This window comes from Barbus barbus, assembly GCF_936440315.1.
Source record: "Barbus barbus genome assembly, chromosome: 31".
NCBI lineage: Eukaryota > Metazoa > Chordata > Actinopteri > Cypriniformes > Cyprinidae > Barbus > Barbus barbus.
Window position 1 is genome coordinate 8,540,319 of NC_136759.1, and position 19,325 is coordinate 8,559,643.

The window sequence follows — 19,325 nt, forward strand, 5'->3', positions numbered from 1 at the left end:
GATGAGTAAATTTTCAAAAGCACTATCATTTCAAAATGACAACTTTTTAAGTAATTACTACTATGCTTTTGTATATTCCCTTTTTACACAACACAAAATATCAGTTTTTGGTTGTGGTTGTCTTTACAACGGGAATTCTGAAGCTTGGGTCACCAGGTCCAAAACTGAGAGAAAAAAGCATATTTTGTGGTAGTGGGTGGCCTCATGACTATTTCTAGGTGATGTGAGATGTATTGGCCACCCAGGTGTCCGTATCACACTATCACTGTATCCCTAGCTACACTATTGATGCCCAAAGCTACAGAACACTTATCAGCAATATAAGTCATGCATCTGCTCCTCTGTATGTGTCCACCTGTGTGTAAAAGTCTGTGTTCTATTTCTTTCAATGCACATGTGTTTGGCATACCTGTCATGGTATGTTCATTACAATAAAAGCCAGGGTTGTACATGGGATTAGATAAAGTCCATGGAGCTATTTTGCAGACCTTCCTCTGTAAGAGTTTTCCAGTTTCTGTGTTGTTGAAGATATTTGCAAATAATCTTGAAAAATCTGTCAAAGTTCATGCTGACAATTCACATTCAGCTTTGATGAAGTTCTCTCTACTTGCCCAATGTGAAAATATTCCACCATGTATATGTCCCCTCTGTTTTTAGACCAGGGTCATCATGCACATTTTTTACGTAAAGCCTCCTATATCATAATTCATACAAAGAAATAAAGACCTCTAAATTATCAACATGATGAAAAGAATGCCTTTTAGTATGATTTTAAAAATGTACTCCTTTAGTGGTACATGTGTCTTTTTGCAGTGAAATCTACTGATTTTTATAGAATAACTTTTATATTGTTAGTAATATTTCAAGATGATCTCATATTGGACTGAATCAAGGTTTTTTAGACAAATCACACACACTTGTAAAATTAAGCATTAAAATATAATCTTTTTAAGACATATTATTGGGAGATAGAGTGACAACTGTTATATTTAATTTTATACAAGTTTATTTTAAATGAAACATGTATATCTAAGCAATATGTGCTCTAAAATCAGTTTATAATATCAAACGTATTTGATATCATCTGACTGGACGGAATCATAGTCAGAAGCTGAAAAAAATCAGAGACTGTGTCTGTCATAAACTGCATGATTTTCTGAAATCTGTCAACTCCATCTGCATGAAATCTGCAGACTGGCTTTGACTTTCCGGAGCTAACGTCAAGTAGTCCAGACTGTAATCCAGAGCAAAAACCATAGCATTTTACTGTTTTACACAAACCGTTTAGCCACAATAATCATGCAACTTAATCATTAAAGTTACTAATATTGCTGATAAACCAATGCAGCTGATAAAACAACATACTCTCATAAAATTTCATGACTATTTTGTGTTTATCTGTCTTTCTCTCAGGGTGAGATGGGGTTACCTGGTTTGCCGGGTGCAGAAGGACTTCAGGGGCATCGAGGAAAAGAAGGCCCTCCTGGACATCCCGGTGACTATGTATGTTACACATAGCTACTTTACAAGCTCACAATTTGAAAATATAGAATAAAATATAGAATAAAAAAAATGCAATATATTCTAAATTTCACACATGCTCTTAGAAAAACACTACAGAGTTTCCCCGTATTTCCTCTCCACTACTAACACCTTAAAGATTGCTTTGTTCTTTGCCACAGTCACCTATGACTTGCTCACTGGGTGTTTAATTTTCTTTCTCTTCAACCTCCAAGTGAGGACCTTACAGAATTTGAGACATTATTATTTCAGTATTTTTGTTGTATAGACTCTTTATTAGAGCACTGATTAATATTGCTAATGTTTTTTTGTTTGTTTGTCTTTATTACACAGGGAAATATTGGATTTCCAGGCATGCCCGGACCTAAAGGTTCTAGGGTACGGAGTGTGTGAGTGTGTTAATATGACAGTTGCAGTATAACTGAATCTGAATCTGTCTCTCATTCTCATTCTCTCAATAAGGGAGTTACAGGGACACCAGGATTCTCTGGCCCACCAGGACTACCGGTACGTGTTGACATATTTTAGAGAATATTTTAGTTAGTATTAGAGTATTTTGCTTTCACTGGACTGTATCAGTGTTATTACTAAACCAAAAACTTAAAACCATAAAAATCTAATTTCTCAAAAAACATGTCTCATTTTCATTTAGTTTAAATTGAATTATTAAAATAACTAAAACTTAAAAATGTAATAAAACTGTATAGACATATTTAAGAAAAATAAACATGACAAAAACAACACAAAATAACTCAGATTTTAACTAAAATACAAAATATAAAAATAAAATCATTAAAAAAACTATAATAGTATATCATTGATACTAAAATAACATTAGAGTGTTCTATCATGTTCTATTTCTGTTTAAAAGAGGAATTCAGATGCTGCTTACTGTACATGTCATACATTATGTCTAATCATTACCTGTAAATGTGATGCCAACATTAGCTGCTTTGACCAACATAAACCCATTTAGAGATCCTCTTGCGAACATCATGTTTTCCTCTTTCAGGGGTTCCCTGGAAAAGAGGGGCCGAGGGGGCCTCACGGTCTCCCAGGATGCAATGGAACAAAGGTAATACACAAGTATTTTTTTGTGAATAAATTGTAATTAATTGTTTAACCATGTGAAAGGTCACTGTCATCACTGACTTTCTTCTTTCAGGGTGAGCCTGGTCCCCCAGGCTTCATAGGGCCGATGGGAGCTCCTGGGTGGCAGGTGAGTTAAGCATATATATTGCATGTTTATATATGCATATATATATATATATATATATATATATATATATATATATATGCAATATAAGAGTGCGGCCAATATGAAAACTTCACATCTAAACTAAACATCACGCATCAAATATTTTGAAACCTCAACATAAGTGGTGAATAAAAACAGTGGTAGTATGAACCTCTCATAGAATGCCATGGAATCATCACTAACATGCCATAGATGTTCTGTATTCATATTTTCTTTCAGTAAAGGTTAAAAATGTGGGTATTGTGGGAAATTAAAACACTGAATGCTCTTTTTGTTTTTTTCCGGACTTCTTGTGTGTGGATTTGAGCCTCACTCTGATTTACGCTGTCATTTTAAACAGCAAACTTTTTGATGTTGTTTTCAGGGAATTCCAGGAATCCAAGGACCTAAGGTGTGCTTTATTTGATCAACTTTTCAAATAAAGTCCTTTATGTTAATAAGCTTAATTAAGTTTTTTTTTTTTTTATGCATTCATGTCAATGATAATATTAGGACCATAAAGAATTGTTATTTTTAGGGAGATAGCTATTACTTGCCACCCTCTGGACAAATGAAAGGACTTCGTGGTTTTCCAGGCAGAGATGGAGATAAAGTAAGAGAATTCATTATGAGAATAAAGTAAAAAATGCGGTGCGGATTGAAGATTTGGACAAGCACTTTATGGCTTATATTATGCATTTTGTTATATTCTGTGCCAATTTTTTGACTGAGCTTTCTAATTGGTTGTGGATCTGCAGGGGTCACCAGGATTGCCAGGGTCACCAGGATCATTTGGACCAGAGGGGCCTAGAGGTTTTCCAGTAAGTCAATGTTTTTATATCTCATTTGTGATTAAGATTTCAATTATGTTATTGTCATATTGATTTAACTGTTTAATGCTTTTAGGGAATATATGGCATTCCTGGACTACAAGGAGAGAAGGTTTGTTCTGGTTAGCTAAAGGGTAACATGTCAGGTCAGTGTAATGTGTACATCTAAAAATATTTGTTACATATAGGGTCTAGAGGGTCGAAGCATGGTAATACCTGGACCCATAGGTCGAAAGGTCAGTATTATCAACTTTTGAGATTTGCTTTCTCCTACAAAACATGTCTGTGACCCACAGAAAATGAATGTGCAAAGTAATCATTTGATTTCAGTTTTTAATGATGGTCTCTTTAATCTGATTTTATGAACTCTTAAATGCATTACTGGGGCTCTGCTATAGGGGCAGAAGGGACCACCTGGTATACCTGGACAAAAAGGCGTAAAGTTATTTGTAACAGGACCAAAGGAGCCTAAGGTAACATGCATCTTACTTAAAAGTTATGCATTGTAATTTTTATGAGTTTTTGCCCAATATACCGTGTTGTACACTGTAATCCAAATAAATGAATAGGAGTTTTGTGAAAAGTCATCCTCTTTTTGCTTTCAGGGTGACACAGGGGATCCTGGAGACATTGGATATCCTGGCCCAATTGTTAGTAGACAAACCCATTTTTTTTTTAGAAAAGTTTGTTGTTGTTACTGTTGTTTAAATTATTGAATTGGGATTGCTTTAAATGATGTGCAATCACTCACAAAGTCCAAATGCTTTATTCTGCAGGGTCTTCGTGGTCGTCCTGGTCCCAAGGGGAAGAAAGGGGAAATTGGGGAGCCTGGGGGTCCGGTAAATAACTAAATAAAGAGAGAGAGACAGAGACAGAGAGAGAGAGAGAGAGAGAGAGAGAGAGAGAGAGAGAACAACTGAAGTTCTCCCAATGTCCCAATATTTGGCATAAAACGAGATTTTAAAATAATTTTATTTACTTTGCAACTAGTTTCATTGGTTTCAGTTACATTGGCTTGGGTGCCAAACATTTATTCATTCATTCATATAATTTTTTTATATTATTATTATTATTTTTTTTTAATCTTGAATCTTTATTGAAAGGGTTGTTTACAAATATTTTTTACTATACTGTTGTTTATGGTATATATAATATAAAAATGTATGTATGTATGTATGTGTGGGTGTGTATATATATACAGTCATGGCCAAAAATATCGGTACCCTTGGTAAATATGAACAAAGAAGGCTGTGAAAATTAATCTGCATTGTTAATCCTTTTGATCTTTTATTAAAAAAATTCACAAAAATCTAACCTTTCATTGGATAATAAGAATTTAAAATGGGGGAAAATATCGTTATGAAATAAATGTTTTTCTCAAATACACATTGGACACAATTATTGGCACCCCTAGAAATTCTTATGAGTAAAATATCTCTGAAGTATATTCCCATTCATATTCACAAATTTGAGCACTCCATGGTGATTATGAACATGAAATTATCCAGCCATGTCTTCCTGTTTCACAGAAATATAAATAGGAGGGAAAACAAAGCCCAAATTCCCTTAATTATCCATCACAATGAGAAAAACCAAAGAATATATTTCTGATGTGCAGCAAAATATAATTGAGCCTACATCACCACATGTTGTTTGGGAGGGTTTCAAGAAAAATTCTCCTAGCTCATCCAAAAACAAACTCCAGCATATTCAGTTATCAGACACGACTGTAACCTCAAATGGGACTGGCTTCTATGGTATGATGAAACTAAAAAATTAGCTTTTTAGCAGCAAACACTCAAGATGGGTTTGGTGAACACAGGGATAAAAAGTACCCGATGTGTACAATTAAATGTACTGCTATATTTTTGATGTTATGGGCCAACATTTCTGCTGGAGGTCCTGGACATCTTGTTTAGACACATGGCATCATGGATTCTATCAAATACCAACAGATAAAAAAAATAAAAAAGTGACTCTGTTAGAAATCTTATAATGGGCCATGTTTGGATCTTCCAAACGTACAATAATCCAAAAACAAACCTTAAAAACAACAACACAAAAATGGGTCACTGAGCACAAAACCAAGCTTCTAAACAACACAAAAATGGGTCACTGGGCACAAAACCAAGCTTCTGCTGGCCATTCCAGTCCTCTGACCTGAACCCTGTAGAAAATGAGTGAAGTGAACTGAAGAGAAGAGGCACCAATATGGAGCTGGAAATCTAAAGGGTCTGGAGTGATTCTGGATGAAGGAATGGTCTCTGATCTCTTGTCAGGTGTTCTCTAACATCATCTGGCATTATAGGAGAAAATTTTGAGCTGTTAAACTGTCAAATGGAGGTTTCAAAAAGTATTGAATAAAAGGGTGCCGTCAATTGTGGCCAATGTGTAATAGAGAAAAACATTTATTTCATAATGACACCCCCCCCATTTTAAATTCTTATTATCCAATGAAAGGTTAGATTTTTGTAAATTTTTTAAATAAAAGATCAAAAGGATTCATTTTCACAGCATTCTTTGATCATATTTACCAAGGGTGGCAATATTTTTGGCCATGACTATATATAGATTATATATATATATATATATATATATATACACATATACAGATTTTTTATTATTATTATTTTGTTTTTTTAATGAATGACTGATTTTCAGGGTAAACCCGGAAAGGATGGGTTGCCAGGAGAGTCAGGTCCTAAGGTGAGCACAAAACACACTAGAAAAAAGCCTACAGGTCACCGGGCAGTTTTTGGTGTAAACCATCATGTTCTTTAAATTTAATAATAAAGGTGAAGGAAAAAGTATTTCGATGGAATGCAGATTTTATGACAATAAGGTTTGTGTTTTGTCCTCCCAGGGATTCCCTGGAGACAGAGGATATCCAGGAGTTACTGGAATAACAGGGGAAAAGGTATCTGTTTGTCTGTCTGTTGTTCAATGATGTGCTACATACTATGTACAGTGCTGTCTCACTTTGGCTCAAAGTGCCAAACTTACAAAAAAAAAGGTAGTTGGCTATTTTAAGTGCAATTGAATAGCACCCTCTTGTGGATGTTTTTTTTTTCAATTCATCATACTTGAATTCATTCATATGTTTCTTTGTGTGTGTCTTCAGGGTCTAAAGGGTGACCTCGGTGCCCCTGGTGTCCCTGGAGAGGTAGTGATACATTCACTTGGTAGTCATACAATCTCCAAATGTTTAATCTCACTTCAATCACATCATGTTGCCAAAGGCTACACTTTTTATTCTATTTAATAATAAAATATGGCTTTATATATTTTAATGGGGAATTTATATTTTTTTGTAAATTGCTGATGAAGTGTTATTAAAATTTGTTCTGTATTTTAGTTAATTGTAATAGATAATGGGATCAAAGGTCAAAAAGGTTTTCCTGGGCCTCCAGGACGTCCTGGTCTACGAGGTAGTGAAGGTTAGTAAACAAATGAACTACTTTCACGAACAAAGAAAACAACTCAAATAATGTTCTTTCTTTTAAGGACCACAAAACTGCTGTAAACACAATATTCATACACAAACCATGGCTTTTTAACGTAATTGTTGTACACTAGCAAGAATGCATTTATGTGATCAAAAGTGACAGTAAAGACATGTATGTTACAAAATGAATGTTACAAAAGATTACTATTGCAAATAAATGCTGTTCTTTTGAAATTTCTATTCACTGAAGAATCCTTAACATAAGTGTTTCTACAACCAGAATTCCGGAAATGTTGGCACGTTTTTTAAAATGGAAAAAAATTAAAACTAAAAGACTTTCAACTTACATGAGCCAATATTTTATTCACAATAGAACATAGAGAATATAACAAATGTTTAAATGGAGAAAATTTACACTTTTATTCACTAAATGATCTGGCACGGGGACAACAAAGGGCTGAAAAAGCAAGATATTTTGAAAAGATTCAGCTGTGAAAAACAACGTTTCTCAACGTCAGATTACAAAGGCTTTGCAAAACTCATCATCTACAGTGCATAACATCATCAAAAGATTCAGAGAAACTGAAGAAATCTCTGTGTGTAAGGGACAAGGCCGAAGACCTTGTTGGATGCCCGTGGTCTTCGGGCCCTCAGATGACACTGCATCACTCATTGGCATGATTCTGTCATTGACATTACTAAATGGGCCCAGGAATACTTCCAGAAACCACTGTCGGTAAACACAATCCACCATGCAATCTGTAGATGTCAACTAAAGCTCTATCATGCAGACAGGAAGCCATATGTGAACATAGTCCAGAAGCGCTGTCATGTCCTGTGGGCCAAGGCTCATTTAATATGGACTGTTTCAAAGTGGAAAAGTGTTCTATGGTCAGACGAGTCCAAATTTGACATTCTTGTTGGAAATCATGGACGCCGTGTCCTCCGGGCTAAAGAAGAGGGAGACCTTCCAGCATGTTATCAGCATTCAATTCAAAGCCAGCATCTCTGATGGTATGGGGGTGCATAAGTGCATACGGTATGGGCAGCTTGCATGCTTTGGAAGGCACTATGAATGCAGAAAGGTATATAAAGGTTTTAGAGCAACATATGCTCCCCTCCAGACGATGTCTATTTCAGGGAAGGCCTTGTGTATTTCAGCAGGACAATGCAAAACCACTGCAGCTATTACAACAGCATGGCTTCATAGTAGAAGAGTCTGGGTGCTGAATTGGCCTGCCTGTAGTCAGATCTTTCACCTATAGAGAACATTTCGCGGATCATTAAATGAAAAATACGTTAAAGATGACCACAAACTCTTCAGCAGTTGGAAACCTATATCAGGCAAGAATGGGACCAAATTCCAACGCCAAAAACTCTAGAAAATCTTAACTGCGACGCCCAGACGTCTTCAAACTGTTTTGAAAAGAAGAGGAGATGCTACACCATGGTAAACTATGACCATGTCCCAACTATTTTGAGACCTGTAGCAGGCATCAAATTTGAAATTAGCTAATTTTTTGCTAAAAATTTTTAATTTTCACAGTTTAAACATTTGCTATTTTATCTATGTTTTATTGTGAATAAAATATTGGCTCATGTGATTTTGCAATTCTTTTATTTTATTCAAATTAAAAATGTCCTAACATTTATGTAATACTGTTTTGAACATGGATAATAATAAGAAATATTTCCTTTACATATGTACATATTAGAATGATTTCTGAAGGATCATGCGACACCAAAGCCTGGATTAATGACTGCTGAAAATTCAGTTTTGCCATCATAGGAATACATTATATTTTTAAATATATTACAATAGAATACTGGTATAAATTGTAATAACATTTCACAATATTACTGTTTTACGGTATTTTTTATCAAATAAATGTAACCTTGTTAAGCACTTCCTTCAAAACAATTTTAAGATCTTACCGACCCTATACTTTTGAATAGTAGTGCATGTAATAAGTAATTTTTTTTTGTTTTATTGAGCCAAAGTAAATAAACAAAAATTGTTAGCATTGTTTTCTCTTTTCTAAAGGTTTCGTCGGAATTCCTGGATATGTGGGTCCTCCAGGTAAATTATGTATTTGCGTTTATTTCTCTATTATTTGCACATACACAAATACATATAAATACATAGAAAAACAAATACTCGCTCTTCACCCAAATATGTTAGGGTCTAGCACACCAGGATCTATTGGAAAACCAGGTCCCCCAGGGTTTAGAGGTGTGAAAGGGGAAAGAGGAGATCCTGCTCCTAACATCACAGGACCCAAAGGACAAGATGGCCCACAAGGGGAACAAGGACCCCCTGGTGACCCTGGACCTCTAGGAATTCCAAGTAACTCTCCTTTGTTAAAGTCCAGCATCTTTAATTTATTTTATTAACCAAGCTTGTTGCAGTGGATTATGGAAATACCTTATCTGCAAAGGATACATGTGATATTAGAACATATTAGAACATTAGACATGCTAGATATTAGAAAAAAGCTACTTTTTGCATATTTCAGTAAACAAGTAGGATAAGCACAAGAAAAGGCACAGAAGATCACCTTACTATAGCAATTATGTGGATGATATGACTGTTTGTGCTCCTCTCCTGCATCCCCAGAAGTCAACGCCCGCCTGGGAGCAAAAGGGTTCAAGGGTGACAAAGGCCTAACAGGCCCTCAGGGTCTGCGTGGAGATCCTGGGATACCAGGTAAGTTTCACCTATGTCATAGCATATGTTATGTTCCAGGTTAAATGGTTAAATTATGCTCAAGTTAAGCTTTATTTATTACCATAAAAATATTTTGATTCATCTTTTGCAGTGTATTTTCCTATAGAAATTATTAAGGCAATCAGCAGCATGCCACAAATGTTCCCCCTAAAGTTTAAATTACCTAAATGCAAACAACCAAAAAAACATGCTATACACACACATAATGCTGTTGACCAATATTTTAATATAGGCAAGCAAGGAGAGCTTTGCAAGCTGTGTGCTGCTACTTTTGTTGAACCTGGACCTCCAGGACAACGTGGAGATTCAGGCGACCCCGGAGAGCCAGGTGAAGTCATCATTAGTTTGGCCTAGCCAAACACCCTAGCAACTAAACAGATTTTAAAATGCTAGGCATCATACACTTGCTGACTTTATAGTCGCAAACGAAAAATTACTAAACGACTGAGGATCACACACTACCAGACTTTAAAGTTGTTCCGATCACAACAAACTCACACAGAAACATGTGCCTTGTTGCTAGATGTGACAAATGAAAACAATGTGTTCTAAAATCAGTTTGAAGAGTCAGTCACTGATCTAAATTCAGTTTCAGAGCCAACTTAAAGTTTGCTTTCAAATTTTCCAATGTACAGTAGTTACATTAAAAACTTGTAGGAAGATTATAGATCTGTTTTGACACATCCAGTGAATTTTACAATTAGGAACACACAATTATTCAGGGCCTATAGTATGCTAATGTTATTAGCCCAAATTAGTAATTTATTGTATCAGTTGATGTTGCAAATTGAATATTTAATTATAACACATTTTAGATCAGTTATTTTCAATAACAGACATCAACAAATTCAAATTAATTTTGCAGGTGTTGGAGGATATCCAGGCAATAAAGGATGCCAAGGATTCAAAGGTCCAGATGGTCCACCTGGTCCTCCGGTCAGTTTACCTGCATACTGACACTTTACCCATTCATCATCCTCATTACTCAGCCAAAACTATAGTTTGTCCACTCCAATTATGCAGTTGGTGTTTTTTTTTTAAATGCTTTCATATTCTCAAGAACAGTTGAATATGATGAGAAATAAAATGTTTGCACAGGGTAACTTAGGTCTTCCAGGGCCTCCAGGGCTTCCAGGGCCCAAAGGAGACCATGAGATGAGGCATGTGCTTGGGGAGAAAGGTCAGAAAGGAAACTGTGGTGCAGAAGGACCACTGGGGATAAATGGGCAAGGCGGCAGGCCGGGCACTCCTGGCTTCAAAGGACCACCAGGAGCAAAAGGAAATCCAGTTAGTACTTAGAACTTGTAACCATAACCTTTGAAAAAAATTAAAAAAACCTTTGCTTAAGTTTGTGTAACCAACTTTAAAGCCCCAAGTTTTGATGTTGACAGAATTCAAAACTTATTTTATGACTTATTTTCCAGAGTCCTCCAGGTCCTAAGGGCAACCAAGGAGATCCAGGGATTTATGGGGAACCTGGCCGCCCAGGTCCAATGGGCAGCCAAGGGTCAATGGGTGTTGGGCAACCAGGGGCACCTGGAGAGAAAGGAAGTATGGGAGTAGTTGGCCGGCAAGGAAATCCCGGAGATTCAGGTATGAATCAAAAATATGAGATTAACCCCAGGAACTAATATGAGATTTAACCCCAGGAACTAAGCAAGCTTCAACCAAACTTCACCTAACTGGAGAAGAGATTACAGGCTCAGATATTACAGTTGCATCCCACAGGTGAGAAAGGTTCTCCAGGGCTAGTACAAATGACACCAGGAGACCCAGGTGACCGTGGACTGCCTGGTCCACCTGGTGAACAAGGACCTCCAGGTAGGCAGAGGGGACAAAGGTTTGACAGATGATAAGTGGATTGAGAACAAGGTGTAAAATAAATAACAATTGTTTTAACGGCTGTTTTAGGTCATGATGGTTGTGAAGGAGTTCAAGGATTACCAGGATTGAGTGGGTTAAATGGAGAGAAAGGACCGTCAATGCCAGGAGCTCCTGGATTTACTGGTCCCAAAGGTGGGTCATTATAAACCAATGCAATAAGCCTTCAGAAAAAAAGGTTATTTCTGATAAATGTGGAATATGCATTCATTGGTTTTCAGATGTTAAATCATGGTTGTGCATCCAATTTTTGACTTGTTTTTTTTAATGTTGTGGATGGGTGACTTGATAGCACTCCTCCTCTATGATTTCAATTTCTTTTACTGTTGCAGGTGATAAGGGTGTGAAAGGGAAACAAGGTCCACCTGGTTATGGAAGTGTAGGCCGTCCTGGACCTCCAGGACCACCAGGAAATCCAGGTCCAAAGGTCAGGGCGGTGGATACCCATTGTTTCACGCTGTTTTGTTACATCATATGCCATAACAAGCTATGTTGAAATATATGCATGCATAAATGACTTTTGAGAGCTATGGGAGAAATGGTCAATGAATATGTCGTAATGCTTACATTTTGGCCTGTTGTCTATAGAATCTTCAGAAGTATTGGAATATAGTAGCAAATTGTATGGGTCACTTTAATTGAATTTTATATAGCAGTTTTGTCTTTTTTTGTAGCTCGACAGTTCCTACAAAAGAAAGAAGGAACGTTTAGCAACAAAAATAATTAGCAACTTAGCAACAAAGTATTAATCATGGTTTTGGAAGTGAAATTAGCTGAAATGAATTATTTTACAGCCACATGAGTACAGTTATGCTTCATTAAAAGGGAGTAAATGTAAATTCCACCTGCAGGGTGAGATAACATTTGGCTTCCTGGGGCCCAAGGGTCGCCAGGGCTTGCAAGGAGATGAAGGAAGCCTTGGGCAACCAGGAGTTTCTGGCCCCACTGGATTATCAGGATGTCCAGGTCAAAGAGGAAGAGATGGACCACCAGGAGAAAGTGGTTGGTGGATTCCATGCCAATGCACTTAATTTCTTAAACGCAGTACTTGCCTATAAAATATACAATATACACAACAAAAGTATACATACAATCGGTTTCTTTTTTATTCCTTTCTCTCTCTGTGCATCTATTTATTAGTCCATCTCTCACCTGAAAACTGTGTACACAGGTGCGCGGGGTCTTGATGGTTTGCCTGGAGTGGTTGGTGTTCCTGGATGCTGTACGCCAGGAGCCAAAGGTGATGAAGGACCCTTAGGCATTAGAGGGCTAGATGGACCCAATGGTAAGTAAATCCAACATTTAATGGCAAAAGCTACCATCAATATACCATGGTGTAGGTACGTATGTGGGTGCTAAGGTGTTTTGAGTGGTTGTCTCGCTCATAGTAGGATGAGTTATATGCAAGATTAATTATTTAGGGCTATGAATTAATTCAAATGCCCATAATGATGTTCACTGTGACATATGTTGTCTTTAGGGCTGCCAGGTCTGAAGGGTCCACAAGGTGAAACTGGACCGCCTGGACAGGGTGTACCTGGTATAACAGGTGAGATTGGAATACCTGGAAAAATCGGAGATGCTGGTTTGATTGGTATCTGGGGATCAAAAGGTTTCCAAGGTCGGGATGGTTCACCAGGCTTTCCAGGTAATTGACATCCAATTTTTTAACTTGGAGGCCAGTCAAACAATTAATGAGTAGAGATACTATTTTGTAAAACACAGAAACCAATTTAAGCTGGTTGTCCCCAACAAGCTTAGTGTTCCCTTTGTTTTCCTTCAGGTACACGGGGAGATCAAGGAAATCCTGGAATGACTGGTCCACCTGGACCACCTGGACCACCTGGACCATCGGGATTCCCTGGACCCAAAGGTTCAAACATACACACATATAAATTCAGCAATGATTTTTGTTTAAGGTGCTTTTTATATTGGTGTAATCGGACATTATGATGATGATGATCTCTCATCAGGTTTAATGACAAGGAATGGAGTACCAGGTGATGTAGGAAATCCTGGGAATCCAGGAGACCGTGGGGCCTATGGTCTCAAGGGACTGCCATCAAATGTTATGAGTCCAGGCGATCCTGGTGACCCTGGCCTACCAGGTGACCCTTTTAACACCTGGTTTACACTTGAATATTCAACTTGAATATGCGAGCCGTTATGTCCATATAATTAGCTTGTCTGTTCCTCAATACCATTTCTGTAATCTCAACCCAGATGATGGAACTGAAAAACTTCACAGATATTATATGCAACATCTTTTATGTTTTTTAGGTCTTCTTGGTCTACCTGGCGCTAAAGGGGAATTAGGACTCCCAGGCAATTATGGACAATGTGGGAAGAATGGAGTTCCAGGCAGATCTGGTCAACCAGGTACAGATGTTGAAATTCAAAATTTGCTGTCCACATTAGAACATATTATAAACATTTTGTTTTTCAGGTCCTCCTGGTGACCCTGGCCAGAACGGACTTCCTGGAAATCGAGGTCCTGATGGATACTTTGGGGATCCAGGAGTTATGGGGTTTCCAGGCAAGTTCATACACACCCATGAATCTAAACCTTGTTTCAACACCATGATGCTTCAGATGTCAGTCATTTCACATGTGCAAATATGTTCCTCTTGCAGGAGTAAAAGGCCTCAAAGGTTTACCTGGTGTCCGTGGGCAGACTGGGACTCCTGGTGTTCCAGGACCAAATGGACCAAAGGGGATCAAAGGTGAACCCAGCCCCCCTGGGCCAGGGCCTCAAGGATCACCTGGTGGAAAAGTATACATTTCCATAATTCAGTTCTTATTGGTGAAAAAAGTGACACTATCACTCTGTTTCAAACCTAGTGGGTTGCCTTGCTGACATCATAGGTACTTTCCTTAAGCAACTCTCCCACTCTCTTGCTGTCTTTCTCTCATTCCAACAGGGTGAGCCAGGCTTTCCAGGACGTAGAGGGGAAAAGGGTGACAAGGGTATATATGGGACGAGTGGGCCCCCAGGTTTATCAGGGGCTCCAGGTGAAAGAGGCGAACCTGGAGTACCAGGAGTTCCAGGTTAATTTAGAAATTAATTCAATACTCAAAAAAGCATCTTCATTCCATCACTTTCTCACAGGCACATGAAAACATGATCCTATTATCCAATGTCACATTGTCAGGACCCCCTGGAGCTCCTGGTGATGAAGGTTTAAATGGGTTTCCAGGTCCACCTGGATGTGAAGGGCCCTGTGGTCCACCAGGTACAATCCCATTCTTGAATTATAAATGTAATGTAACAATCGCATTCTAGAGTTGTACATGTAATGTAAGAATTCACTCCAGTGGTGCATTGTCTTTTTCCAGTGATGTTCTCTGTTGTTTCTTAAGGTGTTCCTGGTTCAGCTGGAGATCCTGGGCCTTCAGGACTTCGTGGAGACCAAGGCAAGGATGGCTTTCCCGGACCAGCAGGGGATAAAGGAGACAGAGGGCGTAAGATGTCACGCACAAACAAACATATGCTCACATGAAGGGATGTTCTTATTCTTATTAATCAATCTTGATTTTGTTTTTTAGCCCCAGCAATTGGAGCTCCTGGCCCACCTGGTATCAAGGGTGAAAAAGGTAAGTCCAAGAGAGGCCACTCTTCTAATATACAAATCTTAATCTCTTAGTCGTGCTTACAGTATATGTGTATGTTTAATTTCAGGTACTAAAGGCTATCCTGGACCCACAGGGCCATGTGCACCACCAGGACCCTATGGTCCAGCTGGAGATATTGGTCCTCAGGGCCAACTTGGGGAAATGGGGCCACGCGGGTTTCCAGGTCCACCTGGTGCCTGCATCAATGGTCCAAAAGGGGAGCAAGGACCTAATGGATCACCTGGCCCACAAGGTGATTAGCTGTCTTTGATTATTAGTGGTGGTTGCTTATTACTATTGCTCATACTTTTTGTTAGCATTTTTTAAAACCCTTTACCCTTTTATACTTGCTACAGACATGAATGATACCTTAAATTTTGAAGCTTGTTGAGGAGAGGTGTGCCATTACTTTTCTAAGTGGTTTGATAAAGAAATGTTGAAAAAAGCATAGGGACTTGTTCTTTTGAGCAACGACATAGCAACCTGCTATTGTTTACTCTCAACCTGCTATTAATTACTGATTATATGTCTTTTGGTCTGTTTCTGTGTGCATTTTTGAATATAGGACTCAGAGGACCATGTGGGCCTGCTGGCGACCCAGGTCCAGGCATAAAAGGAGATAAAGGCAACATCGGGCCCCAGGGACTTGTGGGATCACCTGGTTGTGTTGGTGACCGGGGAGTTCCAGGGTTGCAAGTAAGTGGACACAAAAGGATATAAATGCACACCCAACTCGGAGATCTCAATTTATTGATGTACTGTAGACTTTTATGAAGTTTTATGTTTTTAGATATGTTTTCAGAACCATGGAGAAATATTCTGCAATAGTGATTGCTGAGGAGCCACCATTTTAAACTCAAAAGCACTTAAAGTTATTATAAGATATACGATTTAAAAATGTGAATCAGTGTTATTAGTTTTTATTTTATAGTTTCATTTTCATTTGATTTTAAGTCTTAGTAGATATTTGTTTTTGTCATTTTTTTAATATTTATATAGTTTATATAATTGAGGTATTTCTATGTAGCTTTATTTTTTAATTTTTAGTTTTAGTAATTTTAGTACTTCAACTTATTTCTAATTTTTAAGAAAAAGTTTTTCATCTAATATTTATATTTTATTTTAATTTCAGCTTTATTTCAATTACCAAAACTATTTCTAATAGTTTAAAATAGTTAAAATAGTTCAAGTTAGGGATAACAAGACGCATAGAATTTGTTATTGAATAAAATGCGGAGTTTGCTTGGTTGATCCAGTCATGAGAATTGTATTTTTTCCAGGGTAAAGATGGAGATCCTGGTTTCAAGGGTCCAAAAGGAAATATGGGGCCATTGGGTTCTACTGGGCCAGTCGGTAAGAAACCTGAATTAAATTTGAATTTAATAAAAATAAAGAAATCTTCAGTTAATGAAACAGATTGACTAGTAGATAACTATGCATTTTATTTAAAATTTGTTTTGCTATACTTGTATTATAGGCCAAAAAGGACAGTGTGGTCTATTTGGGCCTCCTGGATTAAAAGGTTATAAAGGAACTCCTGGAACTAAAGGTTAGGTTTTAAATACTGGCATAATAACATTTTATCATCATTTTAATAACAATTAAAAATGAAGCAATTGCAGAGACAATCATGTCTTGTATATTATTTTATGAGGAAATCACAAAAACTTGCAGGCCTGAAATGTCCAAAAAGTGTAGACAGGCAAGCCACAGGAATACCGTAATATTGTGAAAATTAAAACAGCTTTACTGAGGAAATGACAAAACATTTCAGTCGAAACATGGCCTTCTTCAGTGCCTAATCGTATTGTTTTATGAACATTTTCCCACTCTTTGTGAATATTTAGGGCCTAAAGGGTGTGATGTTGTGGCTCAGATCATAGCTCTCCCAGGAGACCCTGGTTTCCCTGGACAAGTCGGGAAAAAAGGAGACCCGGGAGAACGAGGACCTCAGGGGTTACGAGGTCCAGAGGGTACAATGCCACAAACACAATGCTTTAATTTTCTCTGAAGTTTTATGATTTCATCTTATATTTGCATAATTCCCCACCTTGTAGGAGCACAAGGTCAAAGGGGAAGCAGAGGTACAGATGGAGGAGCTGGACAAAATGGGATACCTGGACCAAAGGGAGACACTGGCCCAAAGGGAACAAAAGGTAAGCTTTAAAACTTAAGACACTTTGGCCCAGTTTCACAGACAGGGCTTAGACTAAGCCAGGATTAGGCCATAGTTCAATTAGGATATTTAAGTAATTTTTATTAACATGCCTTATAAAAAATATTACTGGTGTGCATCTTGAGACAAAACAGAGGCACTGACATGTTTGGCACTGACATGACATGCCTTGTCTGTGAAACTGGGGGCTAGAGGGTTTTCTATTTGATTTTGAACTATAGCTAATAATACACTACCATAAAATTAAAAATAAAAACGTTTTGGATATGTAACAAATTTTTAAAGAAGTCTCTTATGCTCAAATGTATGTGATCAAAAATACAGTAAAACAGTTATAATGTGACATTTTTCTATTTTGTACACTTTAAAATGTCACATGAATTTGCTGACCTGATGCTCAAAAACATTTCTTATTATTAGCACACTTGAAAACAGCTGTGCTGCTAAATGTTTTTCTGAAACCTTGATACATTCGTTTACTGACTCCAAACCAATCATGTAAAAACAAACCTTGTTTGTCTCCTAAGGTTTTCCCGGTTTGTCAGGCGAAGTGGGTCCCAAGGGTTCACAAGGTCCACCTGGCAAAAAAGACGGATTCCTTTTTACCAAGCATAGTCAGAAAACATCGGTACCAGCCTGTCCCCCTGGGTCAAAAAGTGTGTACTTTGGATATTCGCTTCTCTTCATCAACGGCAATAACCGCGGACATGGACAAGACCTAGGCATGAAACACAGACAGAACATTCATACGACAACTCATGCACATACAGATGCATGTAATGCAAAGAAACATTGATGGTATTGTGGGAACACGTTTACATACACAACACTTATGAGCGCAGATTTTCACAGTCTTTGTACACTTGTGTGTTTGTAGGAACTGTGGGAAGCTGTTTGCAAATGTTCTCAACCATGCCTTTCCTGGTGTGCAATCCCAACGACACATGTTACTATGCTTTTCGAAATGATTACTCCTATTGGCTGTCTACAGACACACCGATGTCTCCCGACATGGAATTGATATCTGGTGGTTTGTTGGCTAATTATATCAGCAGGTAAATGTGGAGCATTTGTTTCCTCAGTAGTGCTTATATAATTTTGTTAATGAAGTGGTGTAAGTCAGTTTGTATTTTTATCCGTGGATGGATAATATAAGTTCAACTGTTTTTCTTTCAATTCCTCAAAGGTGTTCAGTATGTGAGGCACCAACTAATGTAATAGCAGTTCACAGCCAGACCATGGAAATCCCAGAGTGCCCTAGAGGATGGCTTCCACTATGGAAAGGTTACTCCTTTGTAATGGTAAGAGGCAGCTATTATTTACAAACTGTGTCAATAAAGATATCTTGATAGCTTGAAAGGCATCCGATATTTTAGTGTATTGTTGAAAGTAAAAAAAAAATAAAAATAATTTAGCACCTTGATTTCTTATGAACTATTCAGTATATATGTTGAGTGAAGTTCAGTATTAAAATGAAAATGAAAGCTTGTACTTCAATAAATGTTTCGGTATTTTTATAGATAGTAACAAGCATTTTTTTCATGTTTTATTTTTGTAATATTACACCAAAAATGGCTTGGGGTCATTTTTGGTCACAATAAATTAGTCATTAGTGACAGTAGACTTTTCAAACAAATGCTGTCCTCTTGAACTTGAAAAAAAAAATAAAAATAAATAAATATTCAGCAGCACAGCTGTTTTCAGCATTGATGATAATAAGAAATGTTTCATGAGCAGCAAATTGGCATATTATAAGTTCTGAAAGATCATTTGACACTGAAGCCTGGAGTAATGACTTCTGAAAATTCAGTTTTACCATCACAGCAATAACTTAGAATTAAAAATAAATTAAAATAGCAAACAGTTTTTACTGTATTTTTGATCAAATAAATGCA

The 19,325-nt window shown here is 37.4% G+C and overlaps 1 protein-coding gene across 1 annotated transcript in view; it reads left to right on the forward strand.

Annotated features, from left to right (window-relative positions):
- Positions 1 to 19,325, forward strand: part of col4a3 (collagen, type IV, alpha 3) — a 30,518-nt gene that overhangs the window by 7,955 nt on the left and 3,238 nt on the right. The window contains exons 3-50 of the mRNA XM_079387432.1: positions 1,414 to 1,503; positions 1,855 to 1,899; positions 1,984 to 2,028; positions 2,534 to 2,596; positions 2,687 to 2,740; positions 3,144 to 3,170; positions 3,297 to 3,371; positions 3,517 to 3,579; positions 3,665 to 3,700; positions 3,777 to 3,824; positions 3,987 to 4,061; positions 4,194 to 4,238; positions 4,365 to 4,427; positions 6,250 to 6,294; positions 6,452 to 6,505; positions 6,710 to 6,751; positions 6,944 to 7,025; positions 9,078 to 9,113; positions 9,216 to 9,380; positions 9,651 to 9,740; positions 9,994 to 10,089; positions 10,627 to 10,697; positions 10,860 to 11,048; positions 11,186 to 11,354; positions 11,490 to 11,582; positions 11,673 to 11,777; positions 11,975 to 12,069; positions 12,494 to 12,644; positions 12,814 to 12,927; positions 13,123 to 13,290; positions 13,426 to 13,515; positions 13,616 to 13,750; positions 13,923 to 14,021; positions 14,089 to 14,178; positions 14,276 to 14,415; positions 14,564 to 14,690; positions 14,795 to 14,875; positions 15,003 to 15,104; positions 15,189 to 15,236; positions 15,322 to 15,507; positions 15,820 to 15,950; positions 16,535 to 16,607; positions 16,732 to 16,803; positions 17,102 to 17,227; positions 17,312 to 17,410; positions 17,958 to 18,152; positions 18,308 to 18,485; positions 18,617 to 18,731. Of these exons, the coding sequence (XP_079243558.1) occupies positions 1,414 to 1,503; positions 1,855 to 1,899; positions 1,984 to 2,028; positions 2,534 to 2,596; positions 2,687 to 2,740; positions 3,144 to 3,170; positions 3,297 to 3,371; positions 3,517 to 3,579; positions 3,665 to 3,700; positions 3,777 to 3,824; positions 3,987 to 4,061; positions 4,194 to 4,238; positions 4,365 to 4,427; positions 6,250 to 6,294; positions 6,452 to 6,505; positions 6,710 to 6,751; positions 6,944 to 7,025; positions 9,078 to 9,113; positions 9,216 to 9,380; positions 9,651 to 9,740; positions 9,994 to 10,089; positions 10,627 to 10,697; positions 10,860 to 11,048; positions 11,186 to 11,354; positions 11,490 to 11,582; positions 11,673 to 11,777; positions 11,975 to 12,069; positions 12,494 to 12,644; positions 12,814 to 12,927; positions 13,123 to 13,290; positions 13,426 to 13,515; positions 13,616 to 13,750; positions 13,923 to 14,021; positions 14,089 to 14,178; positions 14,276 to 14,415; positions 14,564 to 14,690; positions 14,795 to 14,875; positions 15,003 to 15,104; positions 15,189 to 15,236; positions 15,322 to 15,507; positions 15,820 to 15,950; positions 16,535 to 16,607; positions 16,732 to 16,803; positions 17,102 to 17,227; positions 17,312 to 17,410; positions 17,958 to 18,152; positions 18,308 to 18,485; positions 18,617 to 18,731 (4,581 nt within the window). The remainder of the gene's footprint in view (positions 1 to 1,413; positions 1,504 to 1,854; positions 1,900 to 1,983; positions 2,029 to 2,533; positions 2,597 to 2,686; positions 2,741 to 3,143; positions 3,171 to 3,296; positions 3,372 to 3,516; positions 3,580 to 3,664; positions 3,701 to 3,776; positions 3,825 to 3,986; positions 4,062 to 4,193; positions 4,239 to 4,364; positions 4,428 to 6,249; positions 6,295 to 6,451; positions 6,506 to 6,709; positions 6,752 to 6,943; positions 7,026 to 9,077; positions 9,114 to 9,215; positions 9,381 to 9,650; positions 9,741 to 9,993; positions 10,090 to 10,626; positions 10,698 to 10,859; positions 11,049 to 11,185; positions 11,355 to 11,489; positions 11,583 to 11,672; positions 11,778 to 11,974; positions 12,070 to 12,493; positions 12,645 to 12,813; positions 12,928 to 13,122; positions 13,291 to 13,425; positions 13,516 to 13,615; positions 13,751 to 13,922; positions 14,022 to 14,088; positions 14,179 to 14,275; positions 14,416 to 14,563; positions 14,691 to 14,794; positions 14,876 to 15,002; positions 15,105 to 15,188; positions 15,237 to 15,321; positions 15,508 to 15,819; positions 15,951 to 16,534; positions 16,608 to 16,731; positions 16,804 to 17,101; positions 17,228 to 17,311; positions 17,411 to 17,957; positions 18,153 to 18,307; positions 18,486 to 18,616; positions 18,732 to 19,325) is intronic.